The sequence below is a fragment of the Ctenopharyngodon idella genome, chromosome 9 (genome assembly GCF_019924925.1).
Source record: "Ctenopharyngodon idella isolate HZGC_01 chromosome 9, HZGC01, whole genome shotgun sequence".
Lineage (NCBI taxonomy): Eukaryota > Metazoa > Chordata > Actinopteri > Cypriniformes > Xenocyprididae > Ctenopharyngodon > Ctenopharyngodon idella.
In genome coordinates, this window is record NC_067228.1 from 33,628,463 (window position 1) to 33,649,558 (window position 21,096).

General features: G+C 37.5%; 1 protein-coding gene across 2 annotated transcripts; it reads left to right on the forward strand.

Moving 5' to 3' along the window:
• Positions 1-5,683: 5,683 nt before the first annotated feature.
• On the forward strand, positions 5,684-20,384 carry hnrnpa3 (heterogeneous nuclear ribonucleoprotein A3). 2 transcript variants are annotated; one of them, XM_051906396.1, is made up of 11 exons: positions 5,684-5,835; positions 7,668-7,790; positions 8,791-8,937; positions 10,792-11,002; positions 11,570-11,659; positions 11,823-11,897; positions 12,007-12,060; positions 13,505-13,636; positions 14,951-15,100; positions 15,185-15,255; positions 16,968-20,384. In XM_051906396.1, the coding sequence occupies exons 1-10, from the start codon at positions 5,830-5,832 to the stop codon at positions 15,235-15,237; spliced, it is 1,041 nt and encodes a 346-aa protein (XP_051762356.1). In that variant the 5' UTR covers positions 5,684-5,829; the 3' UTR covers positions 15,238-15,255; positions 16,968-20,384. The 2 variants fall into 2 exon arrangements, with proteins under 2 accessions (XP_051762356.1, XP_051762355.1); XM_051906395.1 differs by lacking the exon at positions 16,968-20,384 and adding an exon at positions 16,062-16,659.
• Positions 20,385-21,096: the final 712 nt, after the last annotated feature.

A 21,096-nucleotide genomic window follows, 5' to 3' on the forward strand; every position in this document is an offset into this window, starting at 1 on the left:
AGTGTGCCAGCAAGAAGTCACGCTGAAGACATCAATCATACTACATCTGCACAGCTCAGATACTGAACAACACACACCTCCCCTGTATGAGCAGCCCACAGACAGAGTCGCCAGTGTGTGTGTGTGTGTGGGGAGATCTCAAAAGACCCAATGGATCAACGTCACGACACACTCAGGAGTAAAGGGAGAGGCAAAAGAACACAACAGCTAAAGAATAACAGGAATAAAGTGCCAGAGGGTCACATTATATCCGTTTTGTCCTTTCTGGAGATGAAAAAGTTCTTGATGTTTCATTAGGTTCTTCAGATCATGGAATATTGCATTTATTATAAATGATTTGTCCGAACTTTTTAAAATTCATGTGCCTCATAATCTTGAATCAGAATAACTTCTCCTCCCTCTTGCAGTGACATCTCTTCTCTGATGACGAGGGCGGGGCAACCTGTCACTCACATGAGATCCACCAATAGCAAACCACAACCATCCAATCAATTCCCTGTGAACAAAATCAAGAGCGATGGCTGGCCCATGTGGTCTGATCCAACAGACGAGCTACTGTAGCTCAAATTGCTGGATCTGATAGAAAGGTGTCAGAATACACAGTGCATCGCAGTTTGTTGCGTATGGGGCTGCATAGCCGCAGACCAGTCAGGATGCCCATGCTGACCCCTGTCCACCGCTGAAAGAGCCAACAGTGGACATGTGAGCATCAGAACTGGACCACGGAGCAATGGAAGAAGGTGGCCTGGTCTGATGAATCACGTTTTCTTTTACATCACGTGGATGGCCGGGTGCGTGTGCGTTGCTTACCTGGGGAACACATGGCATCAGGTTGCACTATGGGAAGAAGGCAAGCCGGCAGAGGCAGTGTGACGTTTTGGGCAATGTTCTGCTGGGAAAACTTGGGTCCTGCCATCCATGTGGATGTTACTTTGACACGTACCACCTACCTAAGCATTGTTGCAGACCATGTACACCCTTTCATGGAAACGGTATTCCCTGGTGGCTGTGGCCTCTTTCAGCAGGATAACCTTCAGGGGTCCTTCAGCACACCTTCAGGGGTCTAGTGGAGTTCATGCCTCGACGGGTCAGGGCTGTTTTGGCAGCAAAAGAGGGACCAACACAATATTAGGAAGGTGGTCATAATGTTATGCCTGATCGGTGTATGTATATATATATATATATATATAACAGTATGATAGTAGGCCTATGTGATTTGAAACACATAGTGAACGTCTTGGCTGGCTGTTGCCTTCTGATAAACCATGTGTCCAAGTACAAAGCTTTGTGCGAGAAGTCTAGAGGTATGGCTTTATGTGTTCACAACTGGATACAGGTGTTATTCCTGGAGAACTGGAGACCTGACTGACACACTGCATTTCTCTCGGCTTGAGTGACACTGACACTTTAATGGACTGTTTACAGTCAGAATAAATCAGATTATCACCCACAGACATTAGATAAAACGATCCAAGAGACTCATTAAAGGTCACAGCGTTCAGCAGAACATAATGTCACCCTGTCCAAGAGCTTTTAGCTGTTTAATTAAGAAACAAATGAGCTGTAACTAACATGCGTTTACCAGACCAGAGTTTCACTGAAGAGAGATAAAGAGAGAGAAAAACTTCCTTTCGTCTTCTCTTTTAACTATAACAAAATAGGCCTATGCTGCTCTAATAAATCTGAAGCAGACATCTGCCAATAAATAAAAGTGCTCTAATATTGGAAGTGAGAGTGGCTGTTTTATTATGCTAGTATTTCATCTGTCACATTGTGGTAATGATGATACACATTATAACCATCTCATAAAACTGCTATAAATCATCATCATACACCCCTGCATTCACACTTCTGCCAGATAGCGTTTGGCCAAGGCCATTTGCGTCAATTTATTCAACTTTTACAAGTAGGATGCTGCTTACATGTTAATTTTATTAATGACTTTTGTCATATTCGTTCGTCATGGGCTGCATTTACAACAAACATTGCTGATGTGATTTGAAGCGCATGGATGGCCAGCAGGTGGCGCACTGTACTCTATTTTGATGGTTTTCTCCCAATTAACCTCGTGTGTAAACCAGTCTGACTGCATCTTTCCCGTGTTCTGTGAGCACAGATCACTTACGGCTTTATGAATTAATCTCCACACAACAGCCGCAAACTGATTCTGTGATTGGTGGGTGATGTCATGGAAATATCTGAGTGATTATGGATAATTGCATATGAATGTAGGCTCTCACTTTCTCATTTCTAAGAGTAATTACAGCATCATATTACATACTATTTGCTCATGAACACAATGGAATAGTGTGAATATGTACAGAGATATTGCTTTCAAGAGAAAGTCTCAATATCAAACATCAAACTAAGTGGCATTTATCTTAAAGAAAGCTATCAGGCACAACCTTTCACAAGATGAGTTTTTATAGTTTAAAATGATATAAAATAGATACAAAATGGAAACAAGGAGTATTGTGACACTTTGCGTTTTAAAAACATTAGTGGATTTAGTGGATAGTTGTGTAATTAATGTTATAATTACATGTTATAATTATAATGTTAATAAAGTGTCAATAAAGTGAACTTGAAGAAAACATATAAAATCACCTCGAGACCAGTTGGTGAAATGAAATGAGTGAGAGTTCAGTATATAAGGAATTCTTTGTTTTCACTGTATTTACTGTTATTTTTAAACCCATGGCAATGAGTCACAGTGTTGGTACACAAACACATCCATACAATGACACTGGACCTGTTTACAGTTGCAATTTTGCAGGCGTTTATGTTGCATCACCTCAATTATAGTGCAGTTATGTTGTCATCAACAAGATAAGACAGTGTCCAAACAGAATTTGAGATCAATTGTACAGTATACACTGCCTGAGATTTTTTCTTTTAGAAAATAATTTTATGGTAATACTACTAGTTTAGAACTTTTTTAATTTGTACGTGATGCCTTTTTACAAACAGGAAATTGACACGAGTACAACTGATCACATTCCAAGTATTCCAAAAATGTTCACTATCCAGCCTTTCTAGAACAAGATGATTGTATTTAACCTACTGACTTAGATTAATGGCTTTGAGTGGCCTGAAAAAAAAATTTGTTTTAATTTTGCAATGAACCTGAAGGCCCCCAATCAATCAATCAACCAACCAATCAATACACCCATCCATTCATCAACCAGCCAACCAAACAATCAATCAATCAATCAAACAATATACCAATCAATCCATTCATCCATCCATCCATCAACCAATCAATCAACCAATCAATTAATCAATACACCCATCCAACCACCAACCAATCTATCCATTCATCAATTAATCAATCAATCAATCAATCAATCAATCCATCCATTCATCAAACAACCAACCAACCAATCAATCAATCAAGACACCCATCCATCCACCAACCAAACAATCAATCAATCAATCAAACAATATACCAATCAATCCATTCATCCATCCATCCATCAACCAATCAATCAACCAATCAATTAATCAATACACCCATCCAACCACCAACCAATCTATCCATTCATCAATTAATCAATCAATCAATCAATCCATCCATTCATCAAACAACCAACCAACCAATCAATCAATCAATACACCCATCCATCCACCAACCAATCCATCCATCCATCCATCCACCAACCAATCCATCCATCCATCCATCCATCCATCCACCAACCAATCCATCCATCTATCCATCCATTCATCCAGCCATCCACCAACCAATCCATCCATCCATCCATCCATCCATCCATCCACCAACCAATCCATCCATCCATCCATCCATCCACCAACCAATCCATCCATCCATCCATCCATCCATCCATCCACCAACCAATCCATCCATCTATCCATCCATTCATCCAGCCATCCACCAACCAATCCATCCATCCATCCATCCATCCATCCATCCATCCATCCATCCACCAACCAATCCATCCATCCATCCATCCATCCATCCATCCATCCATCCATCCATCCATCCACCAACCAATCCATCCATCCATCCATCCATCCATCCACCAACCAATCCATCCATCTATCCATCCATTCATCCAGCCATCCACCAACCAATCCATCCATCCATCCATCCACCAACCAATCCATCCATCCATCCATCCATCCATCCATCCACCAACCAATCCATCCATCCATCCATCCATCCACCAACCAATCCATCCATCCATCCATCCATCCACCAACCAATCCATCAATCCATCCATCCATCCATCCACCAACCAATCCATCCATCCACCAACCAATCCATCCATCCATTCATCAACCAACCAATCAATCAATCAATCAATCAATCAATCATCCACCCATACTTGGCTAGATTTGAACTTTGAATTGAACAGTACTTGGGCACCAAGTTTCATAAGAACACAAGTACAGAAAATAATTGTTTTTGGTTTTTTTGTTTTGTTTTACAATTCGACCTCTGCATGTAACGTGTTTAACAAAGACACTGTAAAGTGTTACCCAATTCATTTTTTAACCTTGCTTAAACCTTACAACATTTTTTTAAACCTCATTTTAGTCCCTTTCTCACCATCCATGCAAATCTCTGGAGGGTTGGAAAAGCTAACCTACATCATTCCTGTTCTTTATTTAATGAAAAAATAATATTATCTCAAAACAAAGTTTGTTTAGCTATCTTAGTGAGGACCTTCCATAGGCATAAAGTAAGCCTAAACTTGACATAAACAGTAAACGTCCCTCAAATCTGACTACTTGATTGGAATGTTGTTCCGAAGATGTTGATCCAGGGACATGTTGTACTTGTGGAAATCACGTTCACCGTCAGGGTGACACAGAGCACAACAAGGAAAGATGATCCAACATTTATCACTTTCCTGCAAATAAAACAAGTCTGTCTTCTAAAGAACAGGTTTTGCGCATCGCCGTCTGGTCTGTCACCTTCATCTGTTATCTCAAATTGCAGGTGAGTCTTCAACAATGTAAAACTTACAACTGCCTGTTAATGTCTTAAATATCTGTCAAACAATATATCTGTCTCAAATGACATTTGGCCTCAAATAGTTATTTGTGGGTTAACTGACTAATTGTTTCAAGATATATTTATAGGGCTTTAGAGTAGTGTAGTTCAAACCAATAAATCAAGTCAAATTCCTCATAATTGCAAACTTACCTTGGCTAAAACTATTCTGATTCTAAGGCCAAGTGCACACTACTGCTTCTTGGTAGTGTCTGTATCATATTATCAATGTCCACTGCCTTAGATAATAGGCCTATGCTAATTATATTCTGTAAAGTCAACAGTGTATGGAAGTATTTTATTTTTTTTGCATAACATATTGCATAACATATTTATTGGGATTAGCACATAAATTGAAACAACAAACATGGTAATACTTTACAACAAAGTCTCATTTGTTAAGATTAGTAAATGCATTCGTTAACATGAACTATCAGCATTAACCTTTGTTAAACGTACACTATGTAACTTTTTTGTTCAAAATTTACAAAACTGAGCGTGTACATCATGAATCCATCTTCCAAACCGTGTTTTTGTCTTATCCTGAATCACTACGGTACACCTATAATAAGTGTTCATATTGGAACTATTTCAGACCAACCGCTGCGGAGTAACCCAGTACTTGCGTGACTCGTCATATATATAAACAGAGAGAAGTAGCTCCGGCTACAATATTCTTCCGCAAGACGCACGCAGTTTTGTTTATTAACCGCTACGGAAGTGCCCGGCAGCGCCTCCAATGGCCGAAGCGTGACATTACAGCGCTTTTCTTTCGCGTGTCGTGCAGACCGAAAGGGCGCAAAAGCTGCAGCATGGAGGTACCAATTCATTAATATTCCTGCTATTATATGGAGTTTATGTCAACAGAATTAATAATGATACATATTTATGTCAGTTTATTACAGTGGCTTGGTGCATTTGGCTGTCATGTTAAACTAGCCGTGCGTCTGTGACCGACAGCAGAGTACATACTGTTTGCATACTGTTAAGGCGTATATACTATTATTTTCAAACTACATATGAGACTCTTGGTGTTACAGTTACTCTCTTAAACACCAAATGCATGCAAGGCATGAACTCATTGTTCAATTTTTAACGTGCTGCTAATGTTTTGGTTAAGGAGGGGCTGTTGACTAGCGTTAACAAAATATCGAGCCTGTTATTTTGAAAACACGACCGTATAAAATACAGATAGAGGAATTTAAGGTTTTAATTTTACTATTATCTCTAACAATATGGAGGAAACACGAAAAAGAAATCTAAAATGGCGCGTGAACTCGTATGGAATGTTCTAGACGCTCCTCAGCCGCTGGTTTATTTCCAACCGTCTCCTCCTGAATTTAGTCTTTATCTTGGAAGAATTTACGTGTAATCTTTGTAAACTTCGTTTACACGCACATCCACTCTATTCCTTTAGATGTAATAATACCATAGAAACCTACTGCCACCGGCTTAAATACGAACCTTACTATGGCGTAGGTTGTCTAATGAATATTAACAAGGTTACGCTGACGTTGCGCCAATCATGTACTCTAATTAATATTCATAAATCTATCCTTCGCCTTAGTAGGATACGTTAGTAGAGCGCAATAGTGCCCGTCCCCTTTTTTCAGTGACGCTTGTTCCGGAATATTTTTTTTTTCATTCATTTTCCCCATATAGGGATTTTAAAATAGCCATGAACCAAGCCACTCAGCTACGAAGTGAATCACAACACTACAAACCTTGATTTGAAGCAAAAAAGTTATTGAAAATCGGACAAAAAGACAAAGGTACAAGACTCTGAATGGCCTTGAGTGAGGGAAAGAACTACAATCCCATGAAGCATTGCGAACAGCATAGTCGAATTAAAAACAATGGGGACACTTACAACTGCTCCTTTACAAATGTTGATTATATGTATAAAAATAACATATTTTAAGTTTATTGCAAAATAGGCCTATACACACATTTCAGTATTTTAAGAGTGCATTCGCAGTGCTTCATGGGAGTGAGCGGAGTTTAAAGAGCTATTTTGGAGATGTTGCTTATTTCGACTCTGATTGGTGTGGTTTTTCTGCACAGCATCATGGGTATTGTAGTTTTCACCAGGGATTCCAGTGTTAAACATGATTATTTTGAAAATGATTTGAAATAACGCGGGCTGACAGCTTCAGCAGAAGCAAATACCATGGATTAACAACTTCATAGCTCACGGTAGATCTGACTGTAAAGGTTTATCGTTCAAAATCCTTATGGAGAAAATGAATGGAGTTTTTACTTCCGGAATCCGACCGTTGCGCTCTATTGGCTAACTTACTATCCCCCACCTTTAACATCAGTCTTTCAGACAATTAGGAGGGATCGGCCGGCTCACGCCACTCAATCTATTAAATATTAAAAGAGCATTCGTTCACCTAATTTGGCAAAGGCATGGCCTGATGCAATCCATGCTCTGCCAAGCAGAAACACTCACAAAGAGCAACCAGCTCTGCGGTTAGAGTGGTGCAATCCATGAACGCGTGTCATTATCAGCTTTAAACAATTATCTTAATAGCTTTAGAGCATTATACAACCTACAGGGCCAGTTTTATCTGTCTAATGACGCATATTTCTAAAAAGGCAAAGGTTCAAGACAAGTCTGATTTTTAACTGTGTTTTATGTGAACAGGGTCGAGTCAGTAAGGAGCCGGAGCAGCTCAGGAAGCTGTTCATTGGTGGACTCAGTTTTGAGACCACAGAGGACAGTTTACGAGCTCACTTTGAGCAATGGGGCAAACTCACAGACTGCGTGGTGAGTGGCCATCAGATCACACTCTTCTCAGTTGTGCTTTAGTGACTAATTGTATTCACTTTGCAATGTGTCTGCAGCAGAAACAGATAGATAAAAGCCATCCATATTTTTTTCATTACAATTCAAAAAGTACCAGGTTAAGCTCTCATCCACACCATGGTATATGAATATGGTAATCATTCACTGTATTAGCATAATATCACTTCATACTATCACTAGCTATGTTTCCATCCAAAGTTGCAAAATTCATGTGTGCAAAATTGGAATATCACATGAAACATTTGCGCTTAAAGCACCATGTGTTCAAGAGAACAAAATCATCACTTCCTGGGAAACTGGTGCAAAATATCTAATAAAAATGGAAGGTGCTGCAATTGGGGAAGAAGCGGTGGCTCTTTTCTCCTCCATCATGAATGACACACAGTGAAAACACATCGCAGAGCAAAGGGGACACTGACAACACGTCGACAGACAAGTCAGAGCAGGGTACTTTTGATGAAGTCTCAGCTTTCAAATTTGGTCATTTAAGAAATTTGGCTATATGATTGGTAAGATCGCCTGTCAATCAAACTCCCAGCGAAGGTTAAATTTTTAATGCTCATTTTTAGAATTTATATACATATTCTAAGCATTTTCATACAGCGTTTTTATTTTTTTTTATACGATATCCCAAAATGTGCATAAAAATAGGTGGATGGAAACATAGCTCCTGTAACTTGTATGGTACCGCCACAGAATTTTTTTTCTTTTCTTTTTTTGAAAAAAAAAGTATTAATTAATAGTACTTATAACACTTTAATAATAATACATAATGCTGATATTCACATTGTAGCTGCATACAACCTTTTAACCTGCTTAATCATCAACTTAAAATGTCTGTCAGCCAATCAGAATCAAGCAAACAACAGTTCCGTGGTATGATTTGTTAATGCATATAGAAATAATAATAATAATAACAGTAATAAAACTAATGTTAATATCAATGATCGTTTTTCCTCAGGTAATGAGAGATCCAGCAAACAAACGCTCGCGAGGTTTCGGCTTTGTGACGTATTCCTGTGTCTCGGAGGTTGACGCTGCTATGGCAGCACGGCCACACAAAGTGGACGGTCGAGTCGTTGAGCCCAAACGGGCCGTCTCCAGAGAGGTACAGTTACATCCACTTAAACCATAATGCTGCACATGGGAAGTTGACATGGAGTATCAACTAGTAATTGAAGTGACTTTATTTCTCTCAGTTATGAGTTTGTTTCACAATTACAAGTTAATATCTTGAAATTCAGACTTACTTTCTCAGAATTGTGAGTTTCGAATAAAATTCTGACTTTATTTCCTTTATTTTGATTTATTTACTTCAGAGGTAATCTCTTGCAATTTTGAGTTAGCATCCTGCAAGTCTGATTTTTTTCTCAGAATTGTGAGTTTATATCTCACAGTTCAGGCTTTATTTCTCCTTGTTACGGGTTTAACTCAATTCATAATTACAAGATGTTAACTTTAAAATTAAACCAGAATTGTATGTTAGAATCTCACAATTCTGAGAAAGTCTGAATTGCACTGTAAAAAGTTCTCAACTTGTTAAATTTTTTTTTTTTTTTTTTTTTACTTGCAAGTTTTTACTTGCTCCCAAAAGTTAAGATAACTTTATTTTATTTTGTCAATTCTAATTCATTGGACAAATTAATTGAAAAAGTATTACAATTGTGAGAAAGAAAGTCTGAATTGAGGGTAGTCGCTCGCAATTCTGAGAAATTTCACCGTTACCTTTTTTTTTATTTTATTTTTTATTTTTTATTTTTTATATTTTACCTTTATTTTTGGTTTTTATTCTGTGGTAGAAATAGGCCTCCATACAGACAGTACTCAATTTACCCTGAAATTAAAGGGGTCATATAATACTATTTTAAAAGTTCATTGTTTTGATTATTGGGTGTAACAGAACATGTTAACATGCTTTAATGTTCAAAAAACACGTTATTTTTCACATACTGTACATTAGTGCAGCACCTCTATTCCCAGTCTGTCTGAAACGCGTGAATTCCCACCCTGAAGCCGATTCTAAACATTTAATTGGCCATGTCAATCACAATAACGATTGCCTGCACCCAACCTTGATCCCTAAACCTACCCGTCACTGTAACCTGAGCCAATGAAACTGGTTGCAGGGCAGGGATTTCCGCTGAACTGTTTGGGGGGGGGGAAATCACGCGTCTGAAACACACTGATTTCTACAAAGCCCCTCCTTCTGAACAGCTTAGAGTGCTCTGATTGGCCAGCTGACAGTGCGTTGTGATTGGCCAGACATCTCAAGCGTGTGTCGGAAATGTAACGCCCCCTTACTATAATCGTAAGCTTCAGCTTCCAAGGCTTCTAAAGAAACTGTAAATTCACAGTTAATAATGTTGTCGGTTTTACTGCATCAGTTCAAGCCGGAGTCGGAAAACGTGGATGAATCGGAAACAACTTTGCAAGCACGACTTGAGTCATAGTGGTCAGTAGTCTTTGTATATATTCGTTGTTGTACTCTCCTGGGTTCAGGAAATGGTCCTCTGTAAAATACACTGTGCACAAGCAATTTTTTGGGTTGTTCTGATCAAGAACAGCTTTATTAATAAATCTTAACCTCTGATTCATATGTTTTCACTAAGTGGTTTTGCTTTCGCATCCAAACATCGTCTCCGCAATATGATGACAACACTACAATTTGCTGAAACATTGTCTTCTCTCTCTGCTTATGCCTTTGGGAGGCGCTATGCTAATATTTCACATTGTGACATGGACAATTGAGGAAGTAAAATCTGGACCTCAATTGAGGTGTTTTAGCCATGTCTGGATCAGTGTTATCTGTTAGATAGAATCAATCTGTTTGTGGGAGACTTTGCTGATCGTACACATGCACAAATAGACACATTACACACTAAAGGAAAAGGAAAACTTTAAAAAGCATGATATGACTGCTTTAAGATGCCTTTAATCAAGATCATTTACTTTCCTTATCCAGGACTCTAATAAACCTGGAGCCCATCTGACAGTGAAGAAGATCTTTGTGGGTGGAATCAAGGAAGACACAGATGAGTATCACATCCGAGAGTACTTTGAGCCATATGGGAAAATTGAGACCATCGATATCATGGAGGAGCGTTCGACGGGGAAAAAGAGAGGATTCTGCTTCGTCACCTTCGATGATCATGATACTGTGGATAAAATTGTTGGTGAGTTTAGATGGAAACCATTTTACTTTCATGTGCTAGTCACACACACTGACTGACTGACAGGATAAATTGTTTATGGGTAAATGACTCCATCTAAAACTATTAAAACTGCATCTTTTTTAATTATTATGCAAGCAGCTTTTATGAAGTGCCATTAATTGATATATTACATGGAATATTTGTGCTTCAATTTAAATATAAAAATATTTGCAAAATACTATTTAAGTTATTGCAAAAAAGTGATTAGAACTCAATGATATACTAAAATAAACATATATATATATATATATATATATATATATATATATATATATATATATATATATATAAAATAATTTTTTTTTTTTTTTTTTTGGAAAATTGACATCTTCACTCTTTGATATTATTAACAATGTGTTAAAGAATTTGTAAGCATATTGCATAGTTGTGCTTGGAGTCAATTGTGTTATTTGTGACATCATTTTTGAAGAAAGAACAAGAAATACTTGTTCTTTCAGGTTTTATACAGTAGCTGAGCAAACAGATTCCTGTTTTGCTTTTTTAAAATAATTTTTCCTTTTTCATCAGCACAAAAATATCACACAATCAACTCGCATAACTGTGAAGTAAGAAAAGCACTTCCAAAGCAGGAGATGCAAGCTGTTTCTAATCAGAGATGTAAGTAGCATGTTTTATGTCTAACTGCCTCTCCTGATTCTCAAATACACATGTTTACATTTCATAATAAATTGTTGTTGTAATATTCAAAACATTGCATTTGGTTATTGTTAATAATATATGACGTGCTGTTTCGGATCATCGTGTGCTTTTCCGTTCTCAGATCGCGGTGGAGGTGGAGGTGGGGATAATTTCATGGGCAGAGGAGGAAACTTCGGAGGTGACAACTTTGGCAGAGGTAAGATGACATGTGATACTGTACACCTGATCCTGTGTGTCAGTTTGTACTGTAGCACCTCGGGTGTAAATAACGCTGTGGTAGACACTGAATCCTGTATCTTTTACAGGAGGGTACGGAGGAGGCCGGGGTGGCTACGGAGGAGATGGATACAACGGATTCGGTGGGGACAATATCATGATACTAACATGATCAATAAGCAAAAATCAGACTCTTTCATTAAACATGTTGTAACAAACAGGCAGGCAGAAGCTAGTGGTTTAAAGTGCAAGGGTTTTAATATGTGAAAATAGCTAAACAAAAAGCCTGTGAACAGGTAACTTAAAACAAAAATCACATTTTCTGTAATTAATCAGTTCACTTAAGAACTTTAGTAAAAATTTGACTGAAAAGGTTTTAGAAATTGTATCATATGTTAATTTAAAAAATCTTGTATAATATTATTTGCTGTGTTTGTTTGCTTGCTTGATTTTTATTGTATTTATGTGATATTTGTATTTTTGTAATTGTGTTTTTGCCATGACAATAGCCTCAGATGCTGACATGGCATTAAATAAAATTATACTATACTATATCTTTAATTAATCACAATTAATCACACCTAACATTAAAGTTTTTAATATATTTTTATATTGTAATAATTTACAGTTAATCTCCAAATTAATGTAGAAACAACATTTGACAGTATATTTTAAATATTTGATCAGGTAGGAAATTCAGTCTTCACTGCATAATTTATAAATTAAATATAGATTAATATTCATTAACACTACAAAAGTTATTCAGTCAAGAGCAGTGAGTGATTTTCTTTTTCTTTTTTTCTTTTTTTTTGATTAACATTAATGACAGACAGCAGCAGGTTTATTAGGCTGCTGTCACTTTAAGACCTGATGCACATGACATGGAAATGACACACATCCCAGTTCCTCACAACTCTTAGCGTTCATTTAAGACTTTATTTAACTCATTTAGGACCATGTTTATGAGGATACTCGATAAAACGGGCATTTTGGCATAATTTTCTGTGTTTTTGCCAGTTCAAGTGCGAAAGAGAACTCGATGTGGCCGGTGTGCCAGTTTTGTGTCTTATCGCGTTTGAATAGTTTAATAGCGCTTGAATGAATGATAGCATGATCATATAATGTAATGCTAGCTAAAGGATGACGGGGAAAAAAAAAACAGATGCTGCGTTAATTGCATTAAATATTTTTAACGCGTTAAACTGAAATGATTTGCATTCATTAACGCATTAATTTTGACAGCCCTAATCGCAATGTTTCAACCAAACCAAGTCTTCGCCGGCAATAAGAACAAGTATCAAGGGATTTTATATTCACATAACAAATCCTCACACCTAATCAAAGACGAGGGCAATCAGCAAACTAACCAACTATCCAATCAGTTAGAAGACATCAAACAATTGTTGAAAAGGAAGACATCCAAAAAAAAAAAAAACAAGAACAACCCAAACAATAAGCACCCTAAAAGTTGTGCAAGTCCAAATGAAGTGCTGACCCATCACAGTCAACCAATCAGTCACATCCCCTGAAGGCCAGACTGAAATGATTAGCACTGAAGCAGATGTTTGTGCTTGTGTTTGGTGGCAGGGGGTAACTGTGGTGGGGGTCCTGGCTATGGAGGGGGCCGTGGAGGGTACGGTGGAGGTCCTGGATTTGGTAACCAAGGCGGAGGAGGCTTCGGAGGATATGACAACTACAATGATGGCAGGAATTTTGGAGGTACGTTATCATTTAAGCTAAGACAAAAACTTGACAGGTGGTTTGGGGGAGGCAGAGCAAGTTATGTTTTGACTAAAGATTAAAAAAAAAGTTTTTTTTAATAACATGGACCGATGAATCATTTAATTGAAATAAAATACTCTAACTTTCAAAGGTTTAGAGTCAGTAAGATTTTTAATGTTTTTGAAGTCGTCTTTTGCTCACAAAGGCTGCATCTATAATAGGGTAAAAACTGTAATATTGTGAAATATTATTACAGTGTAAAAGCACTGTTAACGTTAATATATTTTAAAATGTCACTTATTGCTGTGATGGTAAAGCTGAATTTTCAGCAGTCATTATATTGCGTTCACGCCATGTCATATTTACAGTAAATTATGAGATGACATCCCGTGACGTTCTACTCGGAGATGTTCACGTCCTCGGATTTGGAATTAAGTGTTTCTGTGGCAACACTGTGCCAAAATGAATCCGCAGTAGTCACTGTAATGGCTGTATAAATCACACGACGATGGAGAATCCAACAAGAACTAACTTTAATAGCAAATACTTAGGAATATTCAGGAGACAGAAATCATAAAGCTCAACCACGTAAACTCAAACGAGACTGAACAATGAACAGAGGAAATTAAGGGCTTGAATTCACAGGGTAAGATAATTAGCTGAAACAGAAACAGGTGCGTAACTAATCAGAAACCATGGAAACAAACAAGCAAAGGGAACACAGGCAAAACGGGATCAGGGAAAATGAAACCAAAGCAATGAAACTAAACAGACTCTTAACAGTCATGTGGTACAAGTTGGAATTCTCCAAAAATTCGGAGTTCTACGAGGACGTGAACGCTTTTTACAAGTCAGAATCTCGTAATTGTAGTAATTCTGACATAGCGTGAATGCGAATGAAATCCATTCTTCAGTGTCACATGATCCTTCAAAAATCATTCTGACATGATGATTTGTTTCTCAAGAAACATTTCTGATTATCAATGTTGAAAACAGTTGTGCTGCTTCAGATATTTGTGGAAACGTACTTTTTTCATGTTCCTATTTATGAATAGAAAGTTAACAGCATTTATGTGAAAGTTTTTTTTTTTTTTTTTTGTAATGTTCATTATAAAGTCTTTTAATGTCACTTTTGATCAATTTAATGCATCTTTGCTGAATTTTAAATTTATTTAAAAAAAAAAAAAACTTTATATTAATGAAAATCTATATAGTAGAATAATAGAAAGAAAAATGTGTACTGAAATCATCTGCATTGTGGCTTATTTAGATGAGTTGTGCTGCTAACCTAAATTTGTACCTGCACCACAGGTAACTTTGGTGGTGGTAGTGGAGGCGGTGGAGGAGGAGGAGGAGGAGGAAATTACAATGATTTCGGGAATTACGGTGGACAACAGTCCAACTACGGCCCCATGAAGGGAAATAACTTTGGAGGAGGAAGGAACTCAGGACCTTACGGAGGTAAAGAGAGGCCGGCGCACAGCATGCCACATCAGAGGTGAATCCACTGCACATAAGCCTGATCCTGTGCATTGTTACATTTAGGTGGATATGGCTCTGGCGGCGGAGGAGGGGGTTATAACTCCAGGAGATATTAACTGATTAGTTTGTCTGTGGTAAGTTCAGCGCCAACACATGCTGCGTCCGAAATCACATACTGTATAGTAGGTGCTACGTTTGGTTTGACACTTACTTGATTCCGCTAAAGTTGTCAAAAGTACCGACTTTGGAGCCGGTCAGTACTGAAATTATAAAAATGTGACACTTTGAGCGCTGTTGAGCGGATTCATAAACCCCTCTGATTGGCTTTTGTGTTCACGCGTTCATCTGATATGTGTTGATCATTGAAGCCAATCGCAGACATATCTGTTGAGCGTGTACACAGTGTTTACAAATCCGCTCAACAGCGCTCAAAGCATCACATTTTTAAAATTACAGTACTGACTTGGTACCAAAGTCAGTACTTTTGACAACACTAAATTCATGTAAAATGACACACCTTTTTTTTTTTTTTTTTGGGTAATAAATATCTGAACGTACACTCTTTACATCAATCAATCAAGCATTATATTATGATATTATGATAATCAAGCACTATTTAATGATAGAACTTTAGTAATTAGAACTAAAACTTGTCAACCATGTATGAATGCATATTTGTCATTTTACCTTAGGACTGGTGTTGGTGCTTAAGATATTGTTGGTAATTCAGTGTTTCTGTAAAAAATAGATAATAGTAATTAGATCCGGGTACTTTTTTGCCTGCTGTTTTTCAAATACCTACTATGTATATGGACACACTACTCTGTTGGCGCCTACTATATAGTATGGAAGTAGGCATGTTTGGACGCAGCGACAGACTCCACAGAGGTGTAATAAGGGATGATGACTTGTGATGTTTTACCGTGTGTGTGTTCAACAGGCTTCAGATCCAGAGTTAGATGGTGATGAGGAGAGATGAGAGGATTGGGAAGGAAAGGAAAGATTACTGAGAGAGTGGCAGGGGCCAAGATCTGCCAGTTATAGCTCTTACCGCAGCAGACACTCGCAGTCTTTAACGTTAGCCGCGTGAGAGCAGTGTGTGTTAGTTAGCGTATGTACATTCCTTACTGCTGCATTTCACTCGCTCAAATTTTCTTTGTGCTTTTTACTCCCCCTCAATCCCCTGTGATTTCTGTGAGCGTTTTTGAGAGTGAAAAAAAAAAAAAATTATGTTTTCAAAACACTGTAGTCAGAGTAGTTCAATTTGTAATTTGTTGTGAGTATGCAATGTATGTTGTGGCCTTAAGTATATTATTTGGAGGACTTTTTATTTTTTGATTTTGAAGACAGTGTCACATGTATTTTTATAAATTGTGAGTATACAGTACATGTGTTGTTTGATAAACAGAGTAGACTTTATCAGATCTGAGGGCATGTAACATGTTAAACCTGTAAAGACAGAAGTCTAGATTGTGACAATTGAAAAAAAAAAAAAAGAAACCAGTTGAAATAAAGTTGTGTACTCGTAACTTGCCTAATGAAGTTTAGTGCGTCATTGAGTCTGAAAGCGAGTGCAGCGGTCCTGAGCGCGTGTTGTTGTGCATGAGAGTAGAAAGGCCTCCAGGCCTAGACAGACGAACTGACGACAGGACAGCCTCGACTGGACCAGGCAGCCAGTGTGTCTCCAGAAAGCTAGCGTCTGTTTTGGAAAGGAGCAAGGCTAGCCAATGGAGAGCCAATGCTAGCGTGAGACCCAGCAGTGAGTATGAGGGTTTGAGGCAGACAGAAGACGAGGAAGAAAGAGTCATAGGAGCAGGTAAGAGTAACTCTTCTGCTTAATTTACAGATGGGAAAGGCAGCGCCCGATCTACAGTAAGTGGCTGAAAGTCTTTTCAGCGATGGTTCTGGATGGGTAAGATTAATACGTGCAAGATATTTATGTGGATTTGTTAAAGATATCCTCCCGTAGTCACACAGAGAGTTTTAGAAACATTTGACTCAATTGTAGCTCATGGTGTGTGGCTGAATCTCACGAAACCTGATATGTCCGGGTCTTGTTTCACCTCACAATCAAAAAAATATATATATAAATATATATATATATATATATATATATATATATAATTTGATATTATATATATCAAGTTATATTTTGAATAAAGAACCATTTACTTCACTTCTATATGTATCAGCCATTTGAATGAATCGAATGAATGAATGAACGACTTTTACCATTTACCGCCACCTACTGGCAGTTTTAGTTTCTTATTTAGAGTCTAATTTTATTTAAACATTTTTATATTTCCATATTAATAAAAAAATAAAGGTATAGTTTACATCATTTACTCAACCTCATGGTCCAAAAGTTCATCTGTAATAAATTATGTTGAATCAAATAAAGTATCTTTTTGAAGCTACTTTTTGTAATGTCTAGTTGATGCTTTATACAATAATGACTTCAAATTATCTTTTGGATAATTTCTCAGCCAGAATTGATGTGCGATTACTTAATTGCCTCATGTAATTAATTAGATTAAACATTTTTAATCATTTGACAGCCTTCATTTATGTACATGTCATGTTGTGATGCCATTAACTTATGCTGATTTTGTTTCTACACTATTACTTGTATAATATTCTGTTAAGGTGCGGTCACATTTACCATTGTTCAGCGAGTGTTTGTGGGTGAAATCCAGTCATGTCGGTAGGAATCCACACCATTGGGAGTTTCAGTTGATGGCGAAACATTTCCCCACGCAGATTTCGCAACAGGTTGAAGTTGTTCACATGGATTCACTGCGGTGCCCAAGAGAAATCTTCTCGGTTTGAAAGTGACTTCTGCGTGAGCTGTGCTTCATACATTGCTGCCTAGACAATGGACTCCTTTGTCCACAAAATTTTGCAAATGTGGTGAAATTTCTTGTGCGTTGTCAATAGTGTAGCGATGCATGACTGCATTTTGTCTGCGGAATTTCACCATACAAGGGTGTAAATGTGACCGCAGTACTGAAAATTAAATTTATTTAAAGAGTTAATCTAAAATCTTAAGAAAATTCAGAAATGCCAAGTCTGACTGGCAGATTGAGTTTAGGGTGGAATGTGACCCAGACTAGTTTTAGTGAGATTCATTCACTAGTGCGTGAGTGAGGACATTTTTCAGGAACTTCCATGAACTGTGAAAATTTTTGTAGTATTTTGACAGTTAATATTATTACGCACTGGATGTCTATAACATGACCGTATACTCTATTATTGTGGGAGGATATTTTGTAATTCAGGGTAAATACATACACAGTTGTGCTCAAAAGTATTCATACCCTTGGTAAATATGAACAATAAATCTAAGCTGTTAACCCTTTTGATCTTTTATTTTAAAAAATGTACAAAAATCTAACCTTTCATTGGTGAATAAGAATTTAAAAAATGAGAAAATTCATTAAAAATTCATGTTTTTTCTCTAATACACATTGGCCATGATTAATCATACCCTTTTAGTCAATATAATTTGCAACGTCCTTTTGCCAAGATAACAGCTCTGAGTCTTCTCCTATAATTCCTGATGAGTTTGGAGAACACATGACAAGAGATCAGAGACCATTCCTTCATACAGAATCTCTCCAGATCCTTCAGATTCCAGCTCCATGTTGGTGCTTCTTCTCTTCAGTTCACTCCACTCATTTTCTTCAGGGTTCAGGTCAGGGGACTGGGACGACCATGGCAGATGCTTCATTTTGTGCTCAGTGATACATTTTTGTGTTGGTTTTGATGTTTGTTTTGGATCATTGTCCTGATGGAAGATCCAACCACGGCCCATTATAAGATTTCTAGCAGAAGCGGTCAGGTTTTGAATTTTTATTTTTTGGTATTTGATAGAATCCTTGATGCCATGTATCTGAACAAGATGTCCAGGACCTCCAGCAGAAAAATCAGCCCACAACATTAAAGATCCAGCAGTATATTTAACCGTGGACATGGGGTACTTTTTATCCATGTGTGCACCAAACCCATCTGGTGGGTTTGCAGCCAAAAAGTGCTTTTTTTTTTTTTTTTTTTAAATATAAAAGTTTCATCTGACCATAGAAGCCGGTCCCGTTTGAAGTTCCAATTGTGTCTGACAGCTGGAGATTGTTTCTGGATGAGAGCAGAGGATTTTTCTTGAAACCCTTCTGAACAACTTGTGGTGATGTAGATGCTGTTTTTTTTTTTTTTTTTTTTTTTTTTTTATGAGACTTTCTGAGGCTTTCTGAGACTCAAGACTCGACTTATCTCTGTAATTCTCCAGCTGTGATCCTTGGAGAGTCTTTGTCCACTCAAACTCTCCTCCTCACCGCACATTAGGACGATTTAGACACGCGTCCTCTTCCAGGCAGATTCGTAACATCTTTAGTTGATTGGAACTTCTTAATTATTGCCCTGATGGTGGAAATAGGGATTTTCAATGCGTTAGCTATTTTCTTACAGCCATTTTCTATTTTGTGAAGCTCAACAATCTTTTGCTGCACATCAGAACTATATTCTTTGTTTTACCCATTGTGATGAATGATTAAAGGATTAGCTCATTTTAAAATGAAAATTAGCCCAAGCTTTACTCACCCTCAAGCCATCCTAGGTGTGTATGACTTTCTTCTTTCTGATGAAGACAGAGATATATTAATAAATATCCTGACGCACCCAAGCTTTATAATAGCAGTGAACGGGACCAACGAGTATGAGCTGAGGAAAGTGCCTCCACCCATCATAAACGTACTCCACACAGCTCCAGGGGTTAATAAAGGCCTTCTGAAGTGAAGCGATGCATTTGTGGCTTGAGGGTGAGTATAGCTTGGGGTAATTTTAATTTTAATTTTAAAATGAACTAATCCTTTAAGGGAATTTGGCCTTCCTCATATTTATACTCCTATAAAACAGGAAGTCATGGCTGGACAATTTCATGTTCCTAGATTTTTTTTTTTTCTGCTAAAAAATGTAAAAATGAATGGGAATATACTTCAGAGATATTTTACTCATAAGAATTTCTTTATCATATGGTTTTTCCGCCACTTTCACTTTTATTTATTTTTTTTATTTCAATTTGTTTTCACAGTCGTCTTTGATCATATTTTCCAAGGGTATGAATAATTTTGAGCACAACTATATATTCACACAAGATTTTCTTAAGATATTTTATAGTCTTAAAACATCACTGATAATGTCATAATGAATATGTGTGATTGCATTGCCAAATGTTGACTGTTTAATAAAAATGTTTGAAACGCCCTGAGAATGTTTAATTTTCTGTGTTGTTTTTGTGAGAGCGCAGTGCCTTTTCTTCTTACGCAATGCTTATCTTACTGCAAAACCTGTCATGGGGACTTTGTTCCCCTCACCCTGAATCAAGGTCATGACCATGGGTGAATGTGTAAGATACAGTTGCCCTACACAAGTCACATGCTCTCACTCTGATGGCTTAAAACTGAAGAAATGTAACATTTAATAAACAACCAAATTTTAAAAATGTATAATTTACTGTACCATATAACCCATGGGATCTAGTCTGAGTCTGTTGACATAAGAACGCATGGCAGTTTAATGCTGTCATAAGAGTTAAATTGTCATTAGAACAAAGGAAGCATTCAGTGAATCATTTATCACCTGCTTTTCTTTTTTTTTTTAAATCATGCATTAAGATGTATATAATGAAAAGATCCTACATTGTGATGTGTAAATGTGGGTCTTTTAACAGGTTGGCCCTGTTTGTGTAGCGTGACTTGCTGACAATGGAGAACCACTGTAGTGTGCAAAGGAGAGGGTTTGGTGTGTACAAAGGTGGTGTGTGTGGGTGAAAGTGCCTGGCAGTGCAAACAACTGCTTTTTACTGGTGCACTTTGTCCAGCAGGGCTTTGAGGAAGGCATGTCTATCGTGGGACGCTGCCAAACAATCCAGCTCTGTTGCATAACACTAGGAGATTGGGGCTGTTCGGCTGAGAGAAATTCAG

Coding starts and splice junctions, on each gene's coding strand:
- hnrnpa3 (XM_051906396.1), top strand. Junction 11,003..11,569: donor TACTGTGGATAAAATTGTTG/GTGAGTTTAGAT, acceptor CTTTTTCATCAG/CACAAAAATATCACACAATC. Junction 13,637..14,950: donor TGATGGCAGGAATTTTGGAG/GTACGTTATCAT, acceptor CCTGCACCACAG/GTAACTTTGGTGGTGGTAGT.